The 20,716-nt window shown below is 43.2% G+C and overlaps 1 protein-coding gene across 3 annotated transcripts in view; it reads left to right on the top strand.

Moving 5' to 3' along the window:
- The window catches only part of sox30 (SRY-box transcription factor 30), an 82,164-nt gene extending 65,274 nt beyond the window's left edge, over positions 1-16,890 (top strand). For 2 of the 3 annotated variants that reach the window (XM_033029969.1, XM_033029971.1), the window contains 2 exons: positions 4,611-5,112; positions 15,380-16,890. In XM_033029969.1, coding sequence (XP_032885860.1) covers positions 4,611-5,112; positions 15,380-15,755 — 878 coding nt within the window. In that variant the 3' untranslated portion in view covers positions 15,756-16,890. The remainder of the gene's footprint in view (positions 1-4,610; positions 5,113-15,379) is intronic. The other variant, XM_033029970.1, reaches the window with a different exon arrangement.
- Positions 16,891-20,716: the final 3,826 nt, after the last annotated feature.

The raw sequence follows: 20,716 nt of genomic DNA, 5'->3' as shown, positions 1-20,716 counted from the left end.
CTCTGCTCCGGGTCTTAATGATGGAGCCTCTGGCGGGCGCTAGCAAGTCCCGCGGCTGTTTAAGTCGCGCCGGGCGATGTTAGGCCCTGCTCCAGACTCCTCTCTGTTGCTGACAGTATCACACCAAGGAACTTCACCTTCTGCTGGGCCATTAACACTTTTGATTGGGAGACTACATATCCCAATGTTGACAGATGATTCAATAACTGAGTGGTATCTTCGCGGTTGCTTTGTTCATCCTGGCTGGCTACAAGTAAGTCATCCACATACTGAACTAGGGAGGAGCCACATTGAAAGCTTAAGGTTTGCAGCTGTCCCTGGAGACACCTGAAAAATAATGTTGGAGAATTCACAAATACCTGAGGCAATCGAGTAAGTGTACTGTTGCCCGTTGTAGGTGAAGGAGAAGTGGTACTGACTGTTCTGGTGCAGAGGGAGGGAGAAGAAGGCATGTTGTAATCCACTATTGAGAAGACTTGTGCCTGTGTTGGAATTTGGGCTAAAATGTGAGCTGGATTAGGCACCAATGCACAAAGCGATTCTACTATGGCATTAATGGACCGCAAATCCTGAACCAATCTAAGGTAGACACAAATGCTGGAGAAACTCAGCGGGTGAGGCAGCCTCTATGGAGTGAAGGAATAGGTGACATTTCGGGTCGTTTAAGACCCTTCTTATTGGTCCGGTTTCCCTGCTTTGGGTACTGTGAGGATAGGCGTGTTGCAATAGGATTGACATTTAACCAGAATGCCCATTTCTAGCAATCCTTGAATTAACTTATCAATGCTTGGTATTGCCTGCTGCTTCAGCGGGTACTGTTGTATGGAAGGCAGTGTTACATTTTCCTGCAGCTACCTGGATGGGATCAATCTGAACACATCCTACCTGAGTTTGGTCTTCTGCCCACACCTATGGGTCCACATACTCTTGTACCTCACTCCCCAGATGATGGCGTAACTTTGCTGTAACCTTCCTTTGTGGCTGATAGAATTGAACAGTACAATTATTAGGCAATGTTTGTTCCTGGCTTGTGTTTGGATTCGCCAGACTGATTGCTCACTTAACCATAGCTCCTAAATCCTTTTCATGAGATGGGAAGTTCACTTGCTTTGTTATATGCGGGGCAATCTCTGAAACCTGCTTCCACAATTCTGAAGGCACCTCAGCATATTCTGCTGTTCCCTCTGGTCCGATCACTAATACCAAAAGTTTTATATCCCACCTAGTTTCTTCACTGGATTTGAAAAAGGTTTCCAGCTCTCTATTTCTGCCACTCCGATCATATGCTAAGGTGATATGAAGCGGGGGCTCATCTTCCAAATCTAGGGACCACCATTGGGGTGTCACTGACAAGTAACACTGTCTTTTAGGAGCCCATGGGGTTATACTTATTCCACTTTCTCCATATTCAATTTTCAGCTGGAGTGCACATAGCAAATCCAGAGCTAGCAGATTACAATCCAGACCCGCGGTAATTACAAACTAATGCTGCACTGCCTTGCTTTGGTATGTTACTTCAATTGGCATAGAGATGGGGTATTAGCATACTTGTCCTTGAAATCCGGACAGGCTCTGGGTTTCGTTAGATTTAGGAAGATTGTAAATGGACTGAATAGATGACACGGGTGCCCCTGTGTCTACTAAAAAGGTGCATCTTCTATCCTCTACTTGTAATGATAAAACAGGTTCCTCGTCAGTATTGCACCCGTTCATCACTAAATTGACCAGTCAGTTCTGGGAAAACGGATTATTCTGGGAGAAGTTCGTTTGCCTCCCCTGTCCTCGATTCCCTTGTCAACCTCCCCTGTCCTCTTGCTGACAGCCCCCTCCTCCCTGTTTTTGTGTTGGACACTCCCTGATCCAGTGAATATACCTGCCAGAGCTATAGCAGAGGTCTGGGCCCAAAACGCTCTACTCACTCTCCAATATGGCTTTGGGGGAACAACATAGGGTTGGCTGTGAACAGGGGCAGGTGATCCACTGGGGTGATCTGTGCACCCGTATTCTTGTATCTTCCCCCATTCTGGCACCGGGGTCCTGTTTGGTAATTGCTAGTGTCTGGATAGCCCTTGGTATCTCCCTCTTCAGGACATATTCAGTTTTTACTTTAGCCTGAGGCTGGTTTTCCTGTTTCTTATTGTCCTTCCAATGCTATCTAACTGCACGGGCCATTTGACGGGGACTACTCTCAGACCAGTCCATGTTATTAGATTTTATTGCTTCTGCCACAGCGGCTGGCAGGCAGTTCACCAAAATTGCACAATACTGGGATGAATTTGCACCGTTCCGATAATTAACATCTCCCGACTGGTCTATATACATTTCCGAAAATCTTTCCAGAAATTTGTCTGCCCCCTCTCCTCTCCGGGTTCTGATATCCAAATTTTAGAAATATCAATTGGTTTCTGCAGAGAGATAGTAAGGGCAGCTCGGATGGTATCTTCTCGTGCCGTGCGATACAGAACAAGCGTCAGTGTATTGAAACATAACAAAACCCTCTTTAGGAACCCAGACTTACTGACGGTGAGTCACATGGGCAGAAGCTTTTTGGAGCTTCATCAGAGGTCCAGGCTTGATGGCGACAGCTAGGTTACATGGGATTCCAGCACCTTGCAATGTATTGTCACCCAGTCTTTCACAGACACCTATCATTTCCCAAAGTACCCAAATCCCTGCATATTCACACTACTTTAACTGTGGTCAAAGTTAAATTCCTGCATTGACTGAAAATCAAAAACATTCAGATGCTGCAGATCTCAAATAAAAACAGAAAATGCTGGAAACACTCAGCGGGCCAGACAACATATGCGGAAGGAGAAACAAAGTAATATTTCAGACTCAAGAATTGTTGTCAGAGTACATCCTGCATATAGCCATTCATCATTTTAAGGCAAATGAAGCTTGAAAGCATTGCACTTCCTAAAGGCTGTTTAAAATTTCAAGAAAGCAGGAGCAGTGATGAATTGAAAAATCACAAATTGTAGAATTCATAGAAACATTGAAACATAGAAAATAGGTGCAGGAGGAGGCCATTCGGCCCTTCGAGCCAGCACCGCCATTCATTGTGATCATGGTTGATCGTCAATAACCCGTGCCTGCCTTCTCCCCATATCCCTTGACTCCACTAGCCCCTAGAGCTCTATCTAACTCTCTCTTAAATTCAGCCAGTGATATGGCCTCCACTGCCCTCTGTGGCAGGGAATTCCACAAATCCGCCACTCTCTGGGTGAAAAAGTTGATTCTCACCTCAGTCTTAAATGGCCTCCCCTTTATTCTAAGACTGTGGCCCCTGGAAAATGAAAATGTCCATAATTTCAAAAATGAAATTATGGAAATGTTTGAATTTCCCTGTATCATTTAGCACCCTAAAGTAAAAGGCTGAATAAATAGCATTTTTTTAAATCCTCCATTATAAGCACTCACTGAGGCCTCTGCACTGGATTGTGTTCAAATATACTAACTTTACCCGTTGTGAAACTGTTTTACCAGCCACTGTATCTACGATTTGGTGGGATATTTACTTTTGTCACATTTAGGGATTATGTGGATAGTCATGTAAATGGACCTCAATAGGAAAACTGTATTTACATCAGGATGTATATAAAGCTCTGAAATGGGTGAAAAGGTGTCAGGGAGCCAGTGAGATAAACATGAATATGTGTTTTTATTGAGATGCATATGTAGATACAATGGTATTGATTAATATAATAAAAGTACTATTTATGCATTGTACACTTAATAGTAAAATTAGTGGATGTTTCATTAGAGTATAATAATAGCCCTGTCCCACGGTACGAGTTCATTCCAAGAGCTCTCCCCAGTTTAAAAAAAATCAAACTCGTGGTAAGCACGGAGAATGAATGTAGCGGGTACGTCGGAGCTCGAGGACGTCTCTTAGCGGCTCGTAACGCTAACGGGAAGATTCGTTAATGGCAGGTAAGCATGGGAAGACTCCTGAAGATTTTTCAACATGTTGAAAAATGTCTACGAGAGCCCCGAGTACCGTCGAGTGGCCATTACTGTAAATCTCCGAGTTCGAATCAGGGCAAACTCGGGAAAGCCCTTGGAATGAACTCGTACCGTGGGACAGGGCTTTAAATTGTTAGCTTTACACTGTTCATTAGTTACTAACTCATTAGCAACTAATTCATTGTGATTCATTTGTTGCTCTGTCGCTGTCTGCTGCAGTGATCCGAATGAATGTTGGATAGTTTTTTGATTGTACCAATACTTCATTGTGATGTTCTATGACATTAGATTAGTTCCTTTTAATAAAAACCTAACTTTTATAAGATATTTTGGCCAGCATGTCAGCTGATCAGTGGAGGTTATCCATAAATTCAAATTGATAATGTAACTTGCATGGAATAAAAGTAAAAGTTGCCTCGAGTTCCAACTTAATTAGCCTATTAAGCAAAAATCAGTTTGGGTGAATGAGTGAATAAAGTAGGATGGTATTGAAAAGGGTACGTTTTCAAGCCTAGAAATGCTAAGTGTTTTAATTTTTTTCATATAATTGCTGCTTCAAAAGAATGTTGTTTGTTAATATTTAGAAGTGAATGAATCTTAATAACACCTTGTCCTATAATGGTGATAACCTGATTTCCCAGCAGGTCAGAGCCAGTCTTTGCGCATGCCAGTTACTCAAGGTCCTCGTCCAAATTCAATTATACTTTATCCACAAACAAATCCCGTCCAGGTTGGTCTGTCTACTCAAAATATTTCCAGCCACCCCGCTGTGCCGGTTACCTGTCCACCGGGACACAGTAGGAATGAGGTGCATCACGAGGTCCCGGGTCCTAGTGCAGTATCAAATTGTGCAGAGCAAAGGATACCAACAATGTCAGTGGATGTTGGCAAACGAAATTCTTCCAGTGAAATGAACAACACCCATAACAGAGGTGCAATGCCTGAAGTCCAACCACAAAAGGAGATCCCCACAGCGCCCAACTGCCCCAGAAATGCACCATCAATACCTTCAGCAACTCTTCCACACCCACATGCCTACCAGCATCCACCGATGGGACATGCTGCTAATCTGTTTGGAGCTGCTGCCCGATTTCCTTTTCACCATCCTTATTTCTTGCCTGGACCACCCTACTTTCCTTCAAGGTACGTGGGAATAGATTGGAAGCTTCATTATCTTTGTACTTAGAATATAATTTGCAAACATTTAGCATTGTGAAAGCTTGAAACATTTTGTTTTACGTTGTTGTCAGAAATAACAAATTATTTTTTAAAAAGAGAGATATTGCTGGAAATAACCAGTCAGACAGGATCTGTGGAGAGGGAAACAGTGAACCCTGTTTCTATTTTTTGCAAATGCTTTTTGATAGAGTGATACAGCACTGAAACAGTACTTTGGCTTACTCATTCATGTTAACTGTTCCCTAACCAAGCCTGTCCTACTTGCCTGTATCATATCCTTCCAAACCCTTCTTACTCATGTGTCTGTCTAAGTGTCTTTTAAATGTCCTAATTGTACCCACCTGTACCACTTCCTCTGGCTGTTCATTCCATTTCTGCCTCCTTCTCTGTCAAAAATCTGCCTCTCAGGTCCCTTATGAAACTTTCTTCTCTCACATTAAACCTATGGTCTCTAATGTTTGACTCGCCTTCCCTGGAGCAATGATTGTGGCGCTATGTCTTATTTATGCCCCTCATGATTTTATAAACTTCCATAAAGTCAACCTATGCTCCAGGGAAAAAAAGACCCAACCTTTCCAGTCTCTCCTTATTGCTCAAATCCACCTGACCTGGTAATACCTTGTAAAGCCTTTTTGCACCCTTTACACTTCATAGCAATCCAACCAGAACTGGACCTTGTACTCCAAATGTGGCCTTACCAATGTCTTGTACAGCTGTAACATGACATCCTAACTCCAGTACTTAATACCCTGAGCAATGAAGGCAAGGATGCTGAACACCTTCCTCACCACCTGCTTTGCTATCTTCATGGACCTATGTATCTGCACTCCGTGGTCTTTCGGTTTTAGAACACTCCTCAAGCCGCGCCATTTACTGCATAAATTCTGCCCTAGTTCGTCCACCAAAGAATAACATCTTGCGTATTATATGAATTAAACTCTATCTGCCATTCCTCACCCCATTGGCTCAGTTGATCAAGACCCCATTGTAATTATAGATATCTTCTTCACTGTAAATTACACCTCGAATTTAGGTGTCATCCCAAAGCAATAACTGCCACCTTGCCACCTACATTTAATATGAACAATGAACATCAGTAGACCCAGTATCGAACCTTGTGGTACGCCATTTGTTACCGGCCTCCAATCTGAAAAACAACTGCTAACTTTATATCCGATTGGCTAGCTCACCCTGGGTCCCACATGATCTATCCTTCCAGACCAGCCTAACTGAAAAACTTTGCTGAAGTCCATGTAGACGACAACTACTGCATTGCTCTCATCATCCTTCTTGGTCACCTCTTCAAACAAATCAGATTTGGTGGGGGGTGGGGAGAGATGGGAGACCAAATAGTAGTTACCATGCTTTTCCTTGCAGCCATTCTTAAAGATATGGCATTAACTACCCTCCAATCGTCTGGCATCTTACCCATGACTATCAATCATACAGATATTTCTGCTGCTGGCCTTGCAATTTCTTCCCTGGCTTCCTATGATGTCCTGGGATACATTTAATTGGGTTCTAAGGCTTTATCTAACTTAATGTGGGACTTCCTACACCTCCTCTTCTGCAATTTGGGCTCACTATTGCCATGCCTGAGATCCCTTGCATCCATCTATTTCTCCACAGTAAATATAGACAATAAATATTAATATAACTCCTCAGCCATCTGCTGTGCCTCCACACATAAACAATCTTGTTGCTCTTTATTCTCTCCTTAATTTTTTCTTTAGCCCTGAATCTAATAACATAAGCTCAGTATAGCACCTAATGATCACGATCACAAGCTCCGAGCTCATCAGTATCAAAGTGGGTTGGTTACTACAAGAGGTCACAAGAGTCTCGATCCGAAACGTCACCCATTCCTTCTCTCCAGAGATGCTGCCTGTCCCGCTGAGTTACTCCAGCATTTTGTGTCTACCTTCAGAAATAATTAAATATATAATATATAATCTTATTAGTATCTGGTGACCATCCTTAACATCTTTTTTTGGGTCCAGTAGAGGAGGATTTACATATCTTAGATATTTTAGACATGACAGCCATGTTAGATATTTCAGTGTCTGATACAGATGACGCGGGGATAATGCTTTTCCATGTAAAATGAAAGAGAGCAGAATTTACATGAAATTCTTAATTCTAACTATTGGCAGAACTGCCGCAGAAGTGTTGCATAAAAATTACAAACATGTTCCTACAAGACCTCAACCCTCTAACTTCGTAACTCACTCATTTGAGATGGGAAAGGGAATTCTCATCCTTTACCTCAGGAAAAATGTCAATATTTGGATGCCAATGGGTCCTTGTCCTTGTAATTCACTCTGCTGATAGCCTCTTCTTGTACAACAAAGATACTGTCAGCTATTTATTGACAGCCCTGACAGCCCACAGATTGGTCTCTAACTTAGATTTTAGAAAGGAGCTCAGAGTGATTGTTCAGATGGAAAGGTATATTCACCTGGAAGAGAGAAAAATAAATTAGGCAGGCAGAATAAGTGGGTAAGTGAACATCAAGTGAATTCAGAACTAAATTGCATCTGTGTTAATTCAAGGAGGGTAAATAATAAAGTAGGTATCTCAAACTTTAATTAATATGAGCCGCTACAATGGTTTGCAATGGCTTAGATACGGTTGAGAAAATGGGCGGGACTATAATCTCAATAGTTTAGGATCAATTATTTTTGGGTAAGATGGGAAGGGGAAGGAAAAGGGGACGAGGTTAGTCAAAGATTGCTTCACTATTGAGGTAGGGTATCCAAGAAAGCTCCTCAAATGAGGTTATTTGGGTAGAGATTTGAAAGAAAAAGGGTGTTGGAAGGAACTGCAGATGCTGGTTTGCACAAAAAAGTCACAAAATACTGGAGTAACTCAGCAGGACATGCAGCATCTCTGGATAGAAGGAACAGGTGACGTTTTCGGGTCGAGACCCTTCTTCAGACTGAGAGTCAGGGGAGAGGGAGACACAGAGACAAGGAAGGCTAAGGTGTGAAAACGAGACATCAAAAGAGATCCGATCATGGAAAATGTAGAATAGATCATTATTAGCTCGGAGAAGGTGACAACAAAGCAAAAGAGATAATATGCAATCAGGGGCCAGTCAGACTGGATGGAGAACTGGGAAGGGGGAGGGATGGTGAGAGAAGGAGAGAAAGGGTTTCTAGAAGCTAGAGGTCAATGTTCATACCACTGGGGGGGGGGGGGGGGGGGGGGGGGGAGGGGGGGGGGGGTTGTAAGCTGACGAAGGGAAATATGAGGTGCTATTCCTCCAATTTGCACTGGGCCCCACTCTGAAAACGGTTGTCACTTTGCCTAGAATGTATTTAAGGTCTCCCAACAGTCAACAGGAGGTAAAGGAAACAGCTATGGAGATAGATATCAGATAGTTGTAATTAGAATAGGGTTATCTAATATGTAATTAGAATAGGGTTACCATTTAGGACTGAGGTGAGAAAAAAAGTTTTCATCCAGAGAGTTTGTGGAATTCCCTGCCACAGAGGGCAATGGAGGCCAAATCACTGGATGGATAAGAGAGAGTTAGATAGAACTCTAGGGGCTAATGGAATCAAGGGATATGGGGAGAAGGCAGGCACAGGTTATTGATTGGGAACGATCCGCCATGATCGCAATGAATGGCGGTGCTGGCTCGAAGGGCCGAATGGCCTCCTCCTGCACCTATTTTCTATGTTTCTGTGTTTCTATCATACTGTGGACTTTCAGTTTCCAAAATATTAACTGAGGTTGCCTTAGCATCAAAGGCTCAGAAGAGGTGGGCATTTTGAGGTGTGTCAAGTAGAGTTTTTTGATGCAGTAAATAGATAGACCAATGAGTGAAGGGACATTGGTGGATCTTATCTTGGGGAATGTAGGTGGTCAAGTGGATGGAGTGTCAGTGGGGAAAGATTTTGGAGATATTTTCCATAAGTCTGTATATTTTAAAGTGGATGTAGAAAAGGATATACATATACCAGCAGTTTAGGTCTTCAATTAGAGTAACACCAATGTCATTAACATAAGGGAGGACCTGGCAAAGGTAGTTTGGGTGCATCTATTTGCAGGTAAGCACAGAGGGAAAGTTGGCAAAGGTTGAAGACCATTATAGAGTCATAGAGTGATACATAGAGGAAACAGGCCCTTCGGCCCAACTCGCCCACACCGGCCAACAATGTCCCAGCTACCTTAGTCCCACTTGCCTGCGCTTGGTCCATAACCCTCCAAACCTGTCCTATCCATGTACCTGTCCAACTGTTTCTTAAACAATGGGATAATCCCAGCCTCAACTACCTCCTCTGGCAGCTTGTTCCATACACCCGCCACCCTCTGTGTGAAAATGTTACCACTCGGATTCCTATTAAATCTTTTCCCCTTCAACTAGAACCTATGTCCTCTGGTCCTCGATTCCCCTACTCTTGGTAAAAGACTGTGCATCTACCTGATCTATTCCTTTCATGATTTTTTATACCTCTATAAGATCTCCCCTCATCCTCTTACGCTCCATGGAATAGAGACCCAGCCTACTCAACCTCTCCTTATAGTTCACAACCTCTAGTCCTGGCAACATCCTCGTAAATCTTTTCTGAACCCTTTCAAGCTTGATAATATCTTTCCAATAACATGGTGCCCAGATCTGAACACAATATTCTAAATACGGTCTCACCAATGTCTTATACAACTGTAACATGACCTCCCAACTTCTCTACTCCATACTCTGACTTATGAAGGCCAAAGTGCCAAAAGCCCTTTTGACCACCTTATCTACCTACGACTCAACCTTCATGGAACCATGCACTTGTGCTCCTAGATCCCTCTGCTCTACACCACTATCCAGAGGCTTACCATTTACTGTGTAGGTCCTGCCCTTGTTCGATGTCCAAAAATGCAACACCTCACACTTCTCTGTATTAAATTCCATCAACCATTCCTCCGCCCACCTGGCCAATCGATCCAGATCCTGCTGCAATCGTTCACAACCATCTTCACTATCTGCAAAACCATTAACCTTTGTATCATCAGCAAACTTGATAATTTTGCCCTGTATGTCCAAATCATTTATGTAGATGACAAACAGTAACAGGCCCAGCACCAAACCCTAAGGCACACCACTAGTCACAGGTCTCCATTCTGAGAAGCAACCTTCCACCATCACCATGCTTCCTTCCATGGAGCCAATTTGCTATCCATTCAGCTATCTCTCCTTGGATCCCATGAGATCTAACCTTCCAGAGCAGCCTACCATGCGGCACCTTGTCGAACGCCTTACTTTACGAAAGTCCATGTACACAACATCTACAGCTCTGCCTTCAACCTTTTTGCTCACATCTTCAAAAAAATCAATCAGATTTGTGAGACACGACCTCTCATGTACAAAACCATGCTGACTGTCCCTAATCAGCCCTTGCCCATCCAAATGCCTGTATATCCTATCCCTCAGAATACTCTCCAGTAACTTACCAACTACGGATGTTAAGCTCACCGGCCTATAGTTACCAGCATTTTCTCTGCAACTCTTCTTGAAAAGAGGCACAACATTTGCAACCCTACAATCCTCTGGCACCTCTCCTGTATTTAAGGACGACTCATAAATTTCAACCAGGGCTCCCATAATTTCCTCTCTAGATTCCCGCAATGTCTTCGGATATATCTGATCAGGCCACGGAGATTTATCTACCTTCCAACACAACAGTATCTTCAGTACTTCCTCGACGGTAACCCTGACACTTCCAGTGACTGCTCCAATTTCCTCCGTCCTACTGTCTTTCTCCTTGGTAAATACAGAGGAGAAATACTCATTGAGGATCTAGCCCATCTTATGTGGCTCCACACAAAGGTGTGGAGCCACATATTCCTGAGAGGTCCCACTCTCCCTCTCTCTCTCTAGTTACCCTTTTCCCCCTTATGTATTTATAAAATCTTTTGCGATTGTCTTTTATGCTACCCGCCAGAGCTATCTCCTGGCCCCTTTTTGCCCATCTGATCTCCTTTTTGAGTTTGCTCCTTAGTTCCCGAAACTCCTCCAGAGATGCACTTGATCCCAGCTACCTATACTGTCCCATACATCCTTCTTGTTTTTGACTAAAGTCTCAATTTCCCTCGTCAGCCAAGCTTCCTTACGTTTGCCTGCTTTGCCTTTCACTCTAACGGGGACGTACACATCCTGAGCTCTCTTCAGTACACTTTAAAAAACATCCCACTTGGCCGATGTGATACAATGATACAATTTATTTGTTGTCATTTGAACCTCATTGAGGTTAAAACGAAATTTGGTTTCTGCAGTCATACAAACAAGTAGAAGAACCAAGACACAACATAATTTACACAAATATCCATCACAGCGAATCTCCTCCTCACTGTGATGGAAGGCAAAGTCTTATCTCTCCCCTACACTCCCCATTCTCCTCCCGATGTCAAAGACAAAGCCCCCGGCGGGCGATGGTAAATAAGTCCCGCGGCCATTAAAGCTACGCCGGGCGATGCAAGGCCCTGCTCCGGGTCTTGATGTTGGAGCCCCCGGCGGGCGATGGCAAATCCCGCGGCCATTAAAGCCGCACTGGGCGATGTAAGGCCCCTCTCCAGGTCATCCTCAACCCCGCAACTCGGGCGGGAGAAGTCGCCGTTGCGGAAGCCCCGAAAAGCGGTCTCCCACCAAGGACCCGCGAGCTCCCGGTGTTACCGTCCACCGAGCCGGCGCCTGGAGCCTCCGAATCTCCGGGGTCGGGCCGCAGCAGCGCGCCACCACAGCTCCTCCCACTCCGAACTTGGCCAGCCCCATGATGGCAAGTAGTCCGCAGCTCCGCCACTGGAGCCCCAGGTCGTTTCGGTTGGAGGCCGCTCCACGGTGCTAGGCCCCAACGACAATGGAGACCCGACAGAGAAAAGGCCGGGTCCTCCGTACAGGGAAAATATTTTAAAAGTTTCCCGCACCCCCACCCCCCCAAACATATCAAGTTAAAAAAACACTATCAACTACACTCAAACGAGACAAACAAAAAAAAAAGACAGACGGACTGCAGAGGCCGCTGCGACGTGAGTCGTGCCGCCCATCCACAAGGTCATTTCCCTTCAAACAACCTGCTCCAGTCAACTTGAGCAAGTCCTTTTCTCATGCCCTCAAAGTTGGCCTTACCCCAGTTGAGCATTTTAGCATGTGGACACTCTCCGTCCCGATCCATAACTATCTTAAACCTAATCGAACTGTGGTCACTAGTCCCAAAAGGCTCCTCCATACTCACTTCATTAAGTTGCCCTTCCCAATTTCCTAATACTAGATCCAGCGTTGCCCTCTCACATACTGCTTAAGAAAACTCTCCTGAACACCTTTGAGGAATTGCACCCCATCTAAACCCTTCACGCTATAATTTTCCCAGTCTATATTGGGAAAGTTGAAATCTCCTATTACGACAACCTTATTTGACCTGCAGCTGTCTGCAATCTCCCAGAACATTTGCTCTTCTAATTCCCATTGACTATTTGGGGGGTCTGCAGTACACCCCCAACAAGTTGACCATTCCTTTCTTGTTCCTCAGCTCCAACCATATAGCCTCACTAGACAAACCGTCTGTAATGTCACCTCTGAACACAGCCGTGACATCCTCCTTAACCAACAATGCAATTCCCCATCTTCTTTTTTCCTCACCCCCGTCTCTCCTGAAGCTCCTATACCCCGGAACATTGAGTTGCCAGTCCTGCCCCTCCCTTAACCAGGTTTCAGTCATGGCTACAATGTCCCAGTCGCTAGTACCTATCCACGCCCTAAATTCATTTTCCCATAAGAGTAAAAGTTAGCAGTTACAAATGCAGGGAACACTAGATGTCAAGGGATATTGAGAGTTGGATTAAGGAAAATAGGAAACGTATGACAGGCGCAGAAACTCATGATGAGAGAGTCCTGCCAAGAGCTTAAAAATGCAGGGAGACACGATAAGCAAAATTGGTAAAGTTAAAAGTAATAACAAATCACTGACAGACAGGATTAAGCAAAATCTTAGGGAATTGATTAGTATATGACAGGCAAAAGGTGAACAAGGGAAAAAGGAGGGTCCATTAGGGAAGACAGTGACAATCTCTGCATGGGGACAGAAGGTGCAGAGGTGACCCTAATGAACACTTTTCATCAATATTTGCAGACTTTTCATTTTGAGAATTCAGTGGGTTGTCGCTGAAAGTCAAGTGCAGCTCTCGAATTCTAAAGGGCTGGTACTTGAAGCATTAACATGAGTAAAGGTGGATAAGGCTGCAGGACTGGGAGGGATTTATCCCAGTTGCTGTGGGAGTTTGGGGAGGGGGGGAGGGGGGTTGCGGGGATGCAAGGGAAGAGATTATTGAGGCTCTAGCTGAGATTTTTAAAGCCTTGCTGGACACAAGTAAGAAGTGAGATACAAATGACTGGAGGCTGCAAACATGGTCTCCCTTTTCAAGAAGGGCAGCAGAGTAAATCTTGGTAATCATAGACTTGTGAGCCTAACATCAATCGTAGGGAAAATACTAAAAAATATTCTGAGGGAACGGATTAACGATCACTTGGAAAACCAAGGGTTAATCAGGAATAGTCAATATGGCATGGGCCAAAGGCAGATCCTGCCCGAGCAATTTGATTGTACTCTTTCAAGGCGCATCAGGGTAGTAGATGTGGTTTTCAATAGCTCTAGTAAAACCATTGAGTGGGTCCCAAATGGGAAACGGTGGCATAAGGGTCAGGGCCCATAAGATCCAAGGCAGGTTGGACCAAAATTGGCTGGATATAGGAGAGAAAGGGTCATGATAGATTTTTTTGTTTGTGCGTTTGAATGCCTGTGTCAGTTACATCCCACATGGATTGGTGCTGCAATGCTTGTTATTGTAACAGAGGTAAATGACTCGTATGTGGATGTACGAGACAAGATTAGTCCATTTGCGGAAGACATGAAGATTGGCAGAGTTGGAAGATGGTCATAGGCTGCTGAGAGATATTGATGTTTCGATGAAAAGGTTTGAAAAGTGGCAGATTGTGTTTAATCCTGACAAATGTGAGATGATGCATTGTGGCTTGGATGACAGTGGCCAGGTAATCATTGGTGGGACCTATGCGGATTGATTGATGTGGATGACTGGGTTGCATACAGTAGCTAATATCACAATATGAGCCAAGACACAAGCGGTGATAATGCAGCAGATCCTGAGACTTCCAGTCCAGAGCACACCAAAGACCTTTTGGCAGCTGGCTGCTGTCGTCATCTGTTGAAATCCTTTCAATTATTTATAAATGTTTCTGATAATCAGAGGTAGGTGAAAATGTTTCAAAATGGGTTAAGTAATTGTGTGCAGACCGAGGGCCCTCTGTCTTCATTGAATTATGTGAAGCCAGTTGCAACCCTTTCAACTCTGCTCCTGGAGTCAGAGGCCAGACGCCAGAGAGCAATAACATAGAACATAGGTGCAGGAGGAGGCCATTTGGCCCTTCGAGCCAGCACCACCATTCATTGTGATCATGGCTGGTCATCCACAATCAGCTGATCTCCCGGTGGCCCAACGCTTCAACTCTCTCTCCCATTCCCAATCCGATCTTTCTGTTCTGGGCCTCCTCCATTGTCAGAGTGAGGCCCAGTGTAAATTGGAGGAACAGCACCTCATATTTTGCTTGGGTAGTTTACACCCCCGCAGTGTGAACATTGACTTCTGTAATCTCAGGTAGACCTTGCTTTCCCTCTCCATCCCCTCCCCCTTCCGCCTACATTCTTTTGTCCCGCCTCAGTCTGAAGAAGGGTCTTGACCCGAAACATCACCCATTCCTTCTCTCCATAGATGCTGCCTCACCCGCTGAGTTACTCCAGCATTTTGTGTCTACTTTCGATTTTATCCTGCATCTGCAGTTCTTTCCCAGACATTCTCCCCATATCCCTTGATTCTGCTAGCCCCTAGAGCTCCATCTAACTAACATGATGTGATGAGTCATGGACTGGAAGATTAAGCTGAGTCTGCCACAGAATGGAACAACTCAAGGAAGTCTCATCTGCACTACGAATGCTATAACACTTATACAAAAGATCTGGAAAGCCTTGAGCATACATTGTCAGATAGTGTTGGAGTTTACCAATTTAGGAGTATTTGATGCTGTTAAGCTTTTCTCTGGCAATTTATAACATACTCAAAACTGCTCCTTGAGAGCATACTGTGTCTTCCAACTGTCTGTTATCTGATATTCAGTTTCCACAAACTATTAGCAAACACTGAACTGATTTAATCTGTTCTTCCACAACAGTACTTGTCCATATAGCAGACCACCCTATGGCTACGGTGATTTTGCAAACAGCATGTCTGAATGCCTAGGCTACTACGAAGACCGATACCAGAAGCACGAGGCAATGTTCTCCGCACTGAATAGAGACTACCCTTTCCGGGAGTACCCAGATGATTGTCAACGCAATGCAGACTCCAGGAGCAATAGCAGCATCGAGGAAGGGCCCCACTCAAACAACCTGGGAGGAGAAGAGTATCTGAACTCGGTGCCACAGCTGGACGTTGGAGCACTGGAGAATGTATTCACAACCCCAATGTCTGCTCCTTCACAGCCTCAACGAGTGGAGATGGTCCACAGTGATGATGAACAAGAAGGCAAAGTTTTAAAAAGCCTGTAGCTAAAAACAAATCTATTCAATTTGTTTAAAACCTACCATCAGAAAAAAGTATCTCTGTGGAATGATGATTCTTTTATTTATAATAAATCAAACTGAGAATTCACAGTTTTGTCTCCACATGGGAGCAATTGATGTTTATAACATCTATGCATGAAAATACCGAGCAGTTCAAATATAACTTTCGCACACAAAAAATATAAAAAAGAAAAAAATTGTTGGTGTTACATGTTGTTATTGACACATTTCAAAATACCTTCAGTAACCTTATGATTTACTTTCCAAATTCAGTTGAAACACACCTAACTGCTAGTTAGTGCTCGTGATTCTGGTTTTTGCACATCAACTTCTGTAAGTGTTGTTCATATTGTTATAGTTTCTTTTTGAGTTATATTTTAATAAACTAACGTTAAACCTACATTTTTTTAAACAATTGTTTTTCTTAATAGCTCCCTTGTCACGTTTGATAAAGTTGCAGTTCATTATGGCTTATTTTAAAAATCTGTCCATACCATTATGCTACTTGATGTGCCCAGAATGCCACGTCGTATGACTGTCCATCACTCACGATTCTCCTGTATGATTATCTTCCCAACAAAAGCAGTTCCATCAGAGGCAGGGAGATGGGGGAGGTCTGATGCCAATTGCTCCCCTAGTTCTTCTTCCACAACTCCAAGCACCAGAGTAGGACTAGCATAGTGCCCAAACAGTGAGGTGACCTTCCCACCCCCCGAAACCCTGTGCCATGGAGAGTGGTAGACAGAGAGGTCTAAAGAGAGGGAGGACATTTTCCGAAAGGGGCCGATTTTAGTTTCTGCATTCATTTAATCCCAGCAATTTTTAATTTTGTTACCGTATTTATTATAAGCCATCAAGGACTGCCTAGCCTTCAAATTGCTGTATTTTTGATTAGAGGGAGCTTTCTTAATTCAGCATATTGCATGGAAGTTTAACAGTATTATAAAATCTGTGGTATAAACCAATTTGTTTTATTTAATCTTTTTAAAAGAGTAGTGGTAGTTCAGAACATTCCTGAATTGATGGTGATTAAGGGAACAGAATCAATTTGCCATCCCTAATTTGTAACATTATCACATATTCATATATATTGTTTTAATAAATATTTATATTTATTGCAGTCCACCTCTCATGTGTTTTTATTCCTTGAATAAAGATGATTTTGGATTCTAAGCTATGAGTTATCGTCATGCTGTGGTTTTCATGCTGTTATATTAACCTACTTTGTTCTCTTTCCAGATGCATACTGACCTACTATGCAAGTCCTGTAATTTCGATTTTTATTTCATTGTCATACAGCATGGAAACAGGCCCTACATCCCAACTCGTCCATGCTAACTCAGAAGGACCAACAAAGCCATAGTCCCATTTGCCCAAGGTTGGTCTCTATGTTAGACTTTAGAGATGCAGAGCGGAAACATGCTCACTGTGTCCGTGCTGACCTACAATCACGCACACGCTAACACTATCCTACACACGAGGGACAATTTACAATTTTCTTTTCGTGTCCATCTTGATGCAAATGTTGGCCTCGATGTCATCGTCCATCCTGAAAAGGACACAAGCTTCCGGCGACAATCAGTGGAAGCCATCACTTGTCGCAATAGATGATGGTAGTAGCAGAATTAGCTCTGGATACATCTAGTTTCCAGCCCCGCGACGTGGACACTTCTGCTATGGGGCCGTTCTCTTCCACTGTAAGGCAGAAACTCTACTGCTGCACCACTGTGACGCCCCTGGTTCATAACCTTATGTGGTCCATAACCTTCGAAACCTTTTCAATACATGCACCCATCCAAATGTCTTTTAAATGTTGTTATTGTACCTGCTTCAACTACTTCCTCTGGCAGCTCATTCCATATACCCACTTTGTAGCTCTCTCTTTGTATTGTATTGTGTTTGTATTGTTTTCACCGCTACTTTCAATCAGTTTATTCACTTTGTAAATGTTTTCAATAGTGGAGACTACTATCTTTGCTACTATTCTTAAATTAACTTTTTTACTGCCTTAAAGGTTCTTGAAAAATCAATTTGCCAGTCTGGAGAAACACAGGCACGTGCAGGTAAAGTTTGGGTATGTGTAATCTTTGGACTTGTATTTCACCATTGAGGTACCATCACTTCTATTAGGGCTCAGTCCACTCTGATATTTCCACTTGTGCCATCGTGAGCCAAAGATCATGGTTGGACATTTCACTTCAGCCGGTGAAAGATTGTGAGGAAGTGAAATTCAACAATAATCAATGATATCATACTCTTTAAAGGCAAATCACCATTCTAATTGTGTAGGAAGGAACTGCAGAGACTGGTTTAAACTGAAGATAGACACAAAATGCTGGAGTAACTCAGCGGGACAGGCAGCATCTCTGGAGAGAAGGAACGGTTGACGTTTCGGGTCGAGACCCTTTTTCAGACTTCGGTCTGAAGAGTCTCGACCCGATACGTCACACATTCCTTCTCTCCAGATATGCTGCCTGTCCCGCTGAGTTACTCCAGCATTTTGTGTTAATATTCCAATTGTTAATGAGGTAGTAATATTATCAAAATCTGGCTGGCCTATTCCATGCTTTGTTTAATTAAAGCATTATTTAGGGACTCTACATTTGCCCTTGATGCCTTGGATCAGTGAACAGAAAAAACAGCTGTGGTCCCTGCAGATCTGCATCTATTAACCAGTGCTGGAAAGTACCTCTCTCGTGGATCTTAAACAAATTGAGGATTGGGCACTTCTGTTGCCTTTCGTGGTTGAATAAATTGGTGAGTTATTGCCCAAGCTCGGAGGTGATGAATAGCAATGTAGAGAAGGTGTATGGATCCGAATCCTAATCCTAATTTAAGGATGGCACGGTGGCACAGCGGTAGAGCCACGGCCTTACAGCGCCAGAGACTCGGGTTCGAACCTGACTATGGGTGCTTGTCTCTATGGTGGCTGGACGTTGCCCTCGTGACCTACGTGGATTACTGATTGGGGATGATCAGCCATGATCACATTGAATGGCGGTGTTGGCTCGAAGGGCCGAATGACCTACTCCTGCACCTATTGTCTATTGTCTATAGTCCATTATCAATCAATTAAATAAAGGGCAAAATCCTAAGGAGTTGCTGACTCTAACAGTGATAAACGAATCAATAAAGGTGTCTCAGGTTCTTCTGTGGAAAATAATACATAAAAATGTCAAGGGAAATTATTTCATTTTATCGACCATTGTATTTTTTTATTTTAACGTAAATCTTCCACAGTGACTGTATTTTTAAGTCATTTATCCTCTCTGTGATTTCATCCCCCAGTCCCCCCCCCCCCTTTCTTTTAATTTCATGTATTTTTATTTTTTTCCCATAATCATTACAATCCACGAGGCCATTCAACCCATCAGTTCCATGCCAGTCCTAGCAGAGCAATCTCTTCAATCCTAATTCTCCACTACCTTAATCCCTGTTACTCTCTCCCACAAGCCTAGCATTTGTTTATTGATTATTTTCCCTTTTATATAACCTTATGGATAGTTTACAGTGATCAATTAACCTACTAGCACCCTTTGGAATGAAGGAGGAAACCAAAGCAGCAGGGAAATCCCTGTGGTTACAGTGGGAATATGCAGATTACACATAGACAACACCACAAACACAAATCCCTCTTGTGCCACGATGCTGCTCCACTCCTATCTCCGCACTTCCTCTTTTTCCATTATTTATTCCTCCTTTATTTCCATTGCATTATCTTTCCATTCAAACGTTTACGTCCATTATTGCTGTCATCTTTTGTTAACCTTTGATATTTTCTGTCTACCATCATTAAAATAAAGCTCTTACAGAAATGATACATAAATTACAAATAAGGATAACTATTGATTTTGCAAATCTGGACAGTGAAGATCTATGCAACCACTTCAATAATATTGAATATGCGTACGAGTGGTATTGGGCAACGAAAGAAGCTGCTCAAGGAACATAAACCATCAAGAACAGAAATAAAAATAGCAATTGCAGGAAACATTTTCTATGTTGACAAAAGCTACATACATAGATCTATGTGCCATCTTCAAAAATGTGCAGTTAAAACTAAAGCTGGGATGTAATGTTAAAATTGTACAAGGCATTGGTGAGACCAAATCTGGAGTATGGTGTACAATTTTGGTCGCCCAATTATAGGAAGGATGTCAACAAAATAGAGAGAGTACAGAGGAGATTTACTAGAATGTTGCCTGGGTTTCAACAACTAAGTTACAGAGAAAGGTTGAATAAGTTAGGTCTTTATTCTCTGGAGCGCAGAAGGTTAAGGGGGGACTTTTTAGAGGTCTTTAAAATGATGAGAGGGATAGACAGAGTTGATGTGGACAAGCTTTTCCCTTTGAGAATAGGGAAGATTCAAACAAGAGGACATGACTTCAGAATTAAGGGACAGAAGTTTAGGGGTAACATGAGGGGGAACTTCTTTACTCAAAGAGTGGTAGCGGTGTGGAATGGGCTTCCAGTGGAAGTGGTGGAGGCAGGTTCGATTTTATCATTTAAAAATAAATTGGATAGGTATATGGATGAGAAGGGAATGAAGGGTTATAGTATGAGTGCAGGCAGGTGGGACTAAGGGAAAATAATTGTTCGGCACGGACTTGTAGGGCCGAGATGGCCGGTTTCCGTGCTGTAATTGTTATATGGTTATATGGTTAAAACTGTGATTTTTTTATTATGAATAGGTTTTGCCATCCTTCTCATCCAGAGGAAGCCAGATTTTGCAAATTTAGTTTAGTTTAGAGATACAGCGCAGAAACAGGCCCTTCGGCCCACTGCGTTCCACACCGACCAGTGATCCCCACACATTAACACTATCCAATACACACTGGCGACAATGTACTTTTATAAGCCAATGAACCACCAAACCTGTACATCTTTGGAGTGTGGGAGGAAACCGAAGATCTCAGAGAAAACTTGGGCGGTCAGGGGGAGAAAGC

The sequence above is a fragment of the Amblyraja radiata genome, chromosome 11, assembly GCF_010909765.2.
Source record: "Amblyraja radiata isolate CabotCenter1 chromosome 11, sAmbRad1.1.pri, whole genome shotgun sequence".
NCBI classification, from domain to species: Eukaryota; Metazoa; Chordata; class Chondrichthyes; order Rajiformes; family Rajidae; genus Amblyraja; species Amblyraja radiata.
The sequence above is the reverse complement of the archived record's forward strand: the minus strand, read 5'-3'. Positions and strand labels throughout refer to the sequence as shown.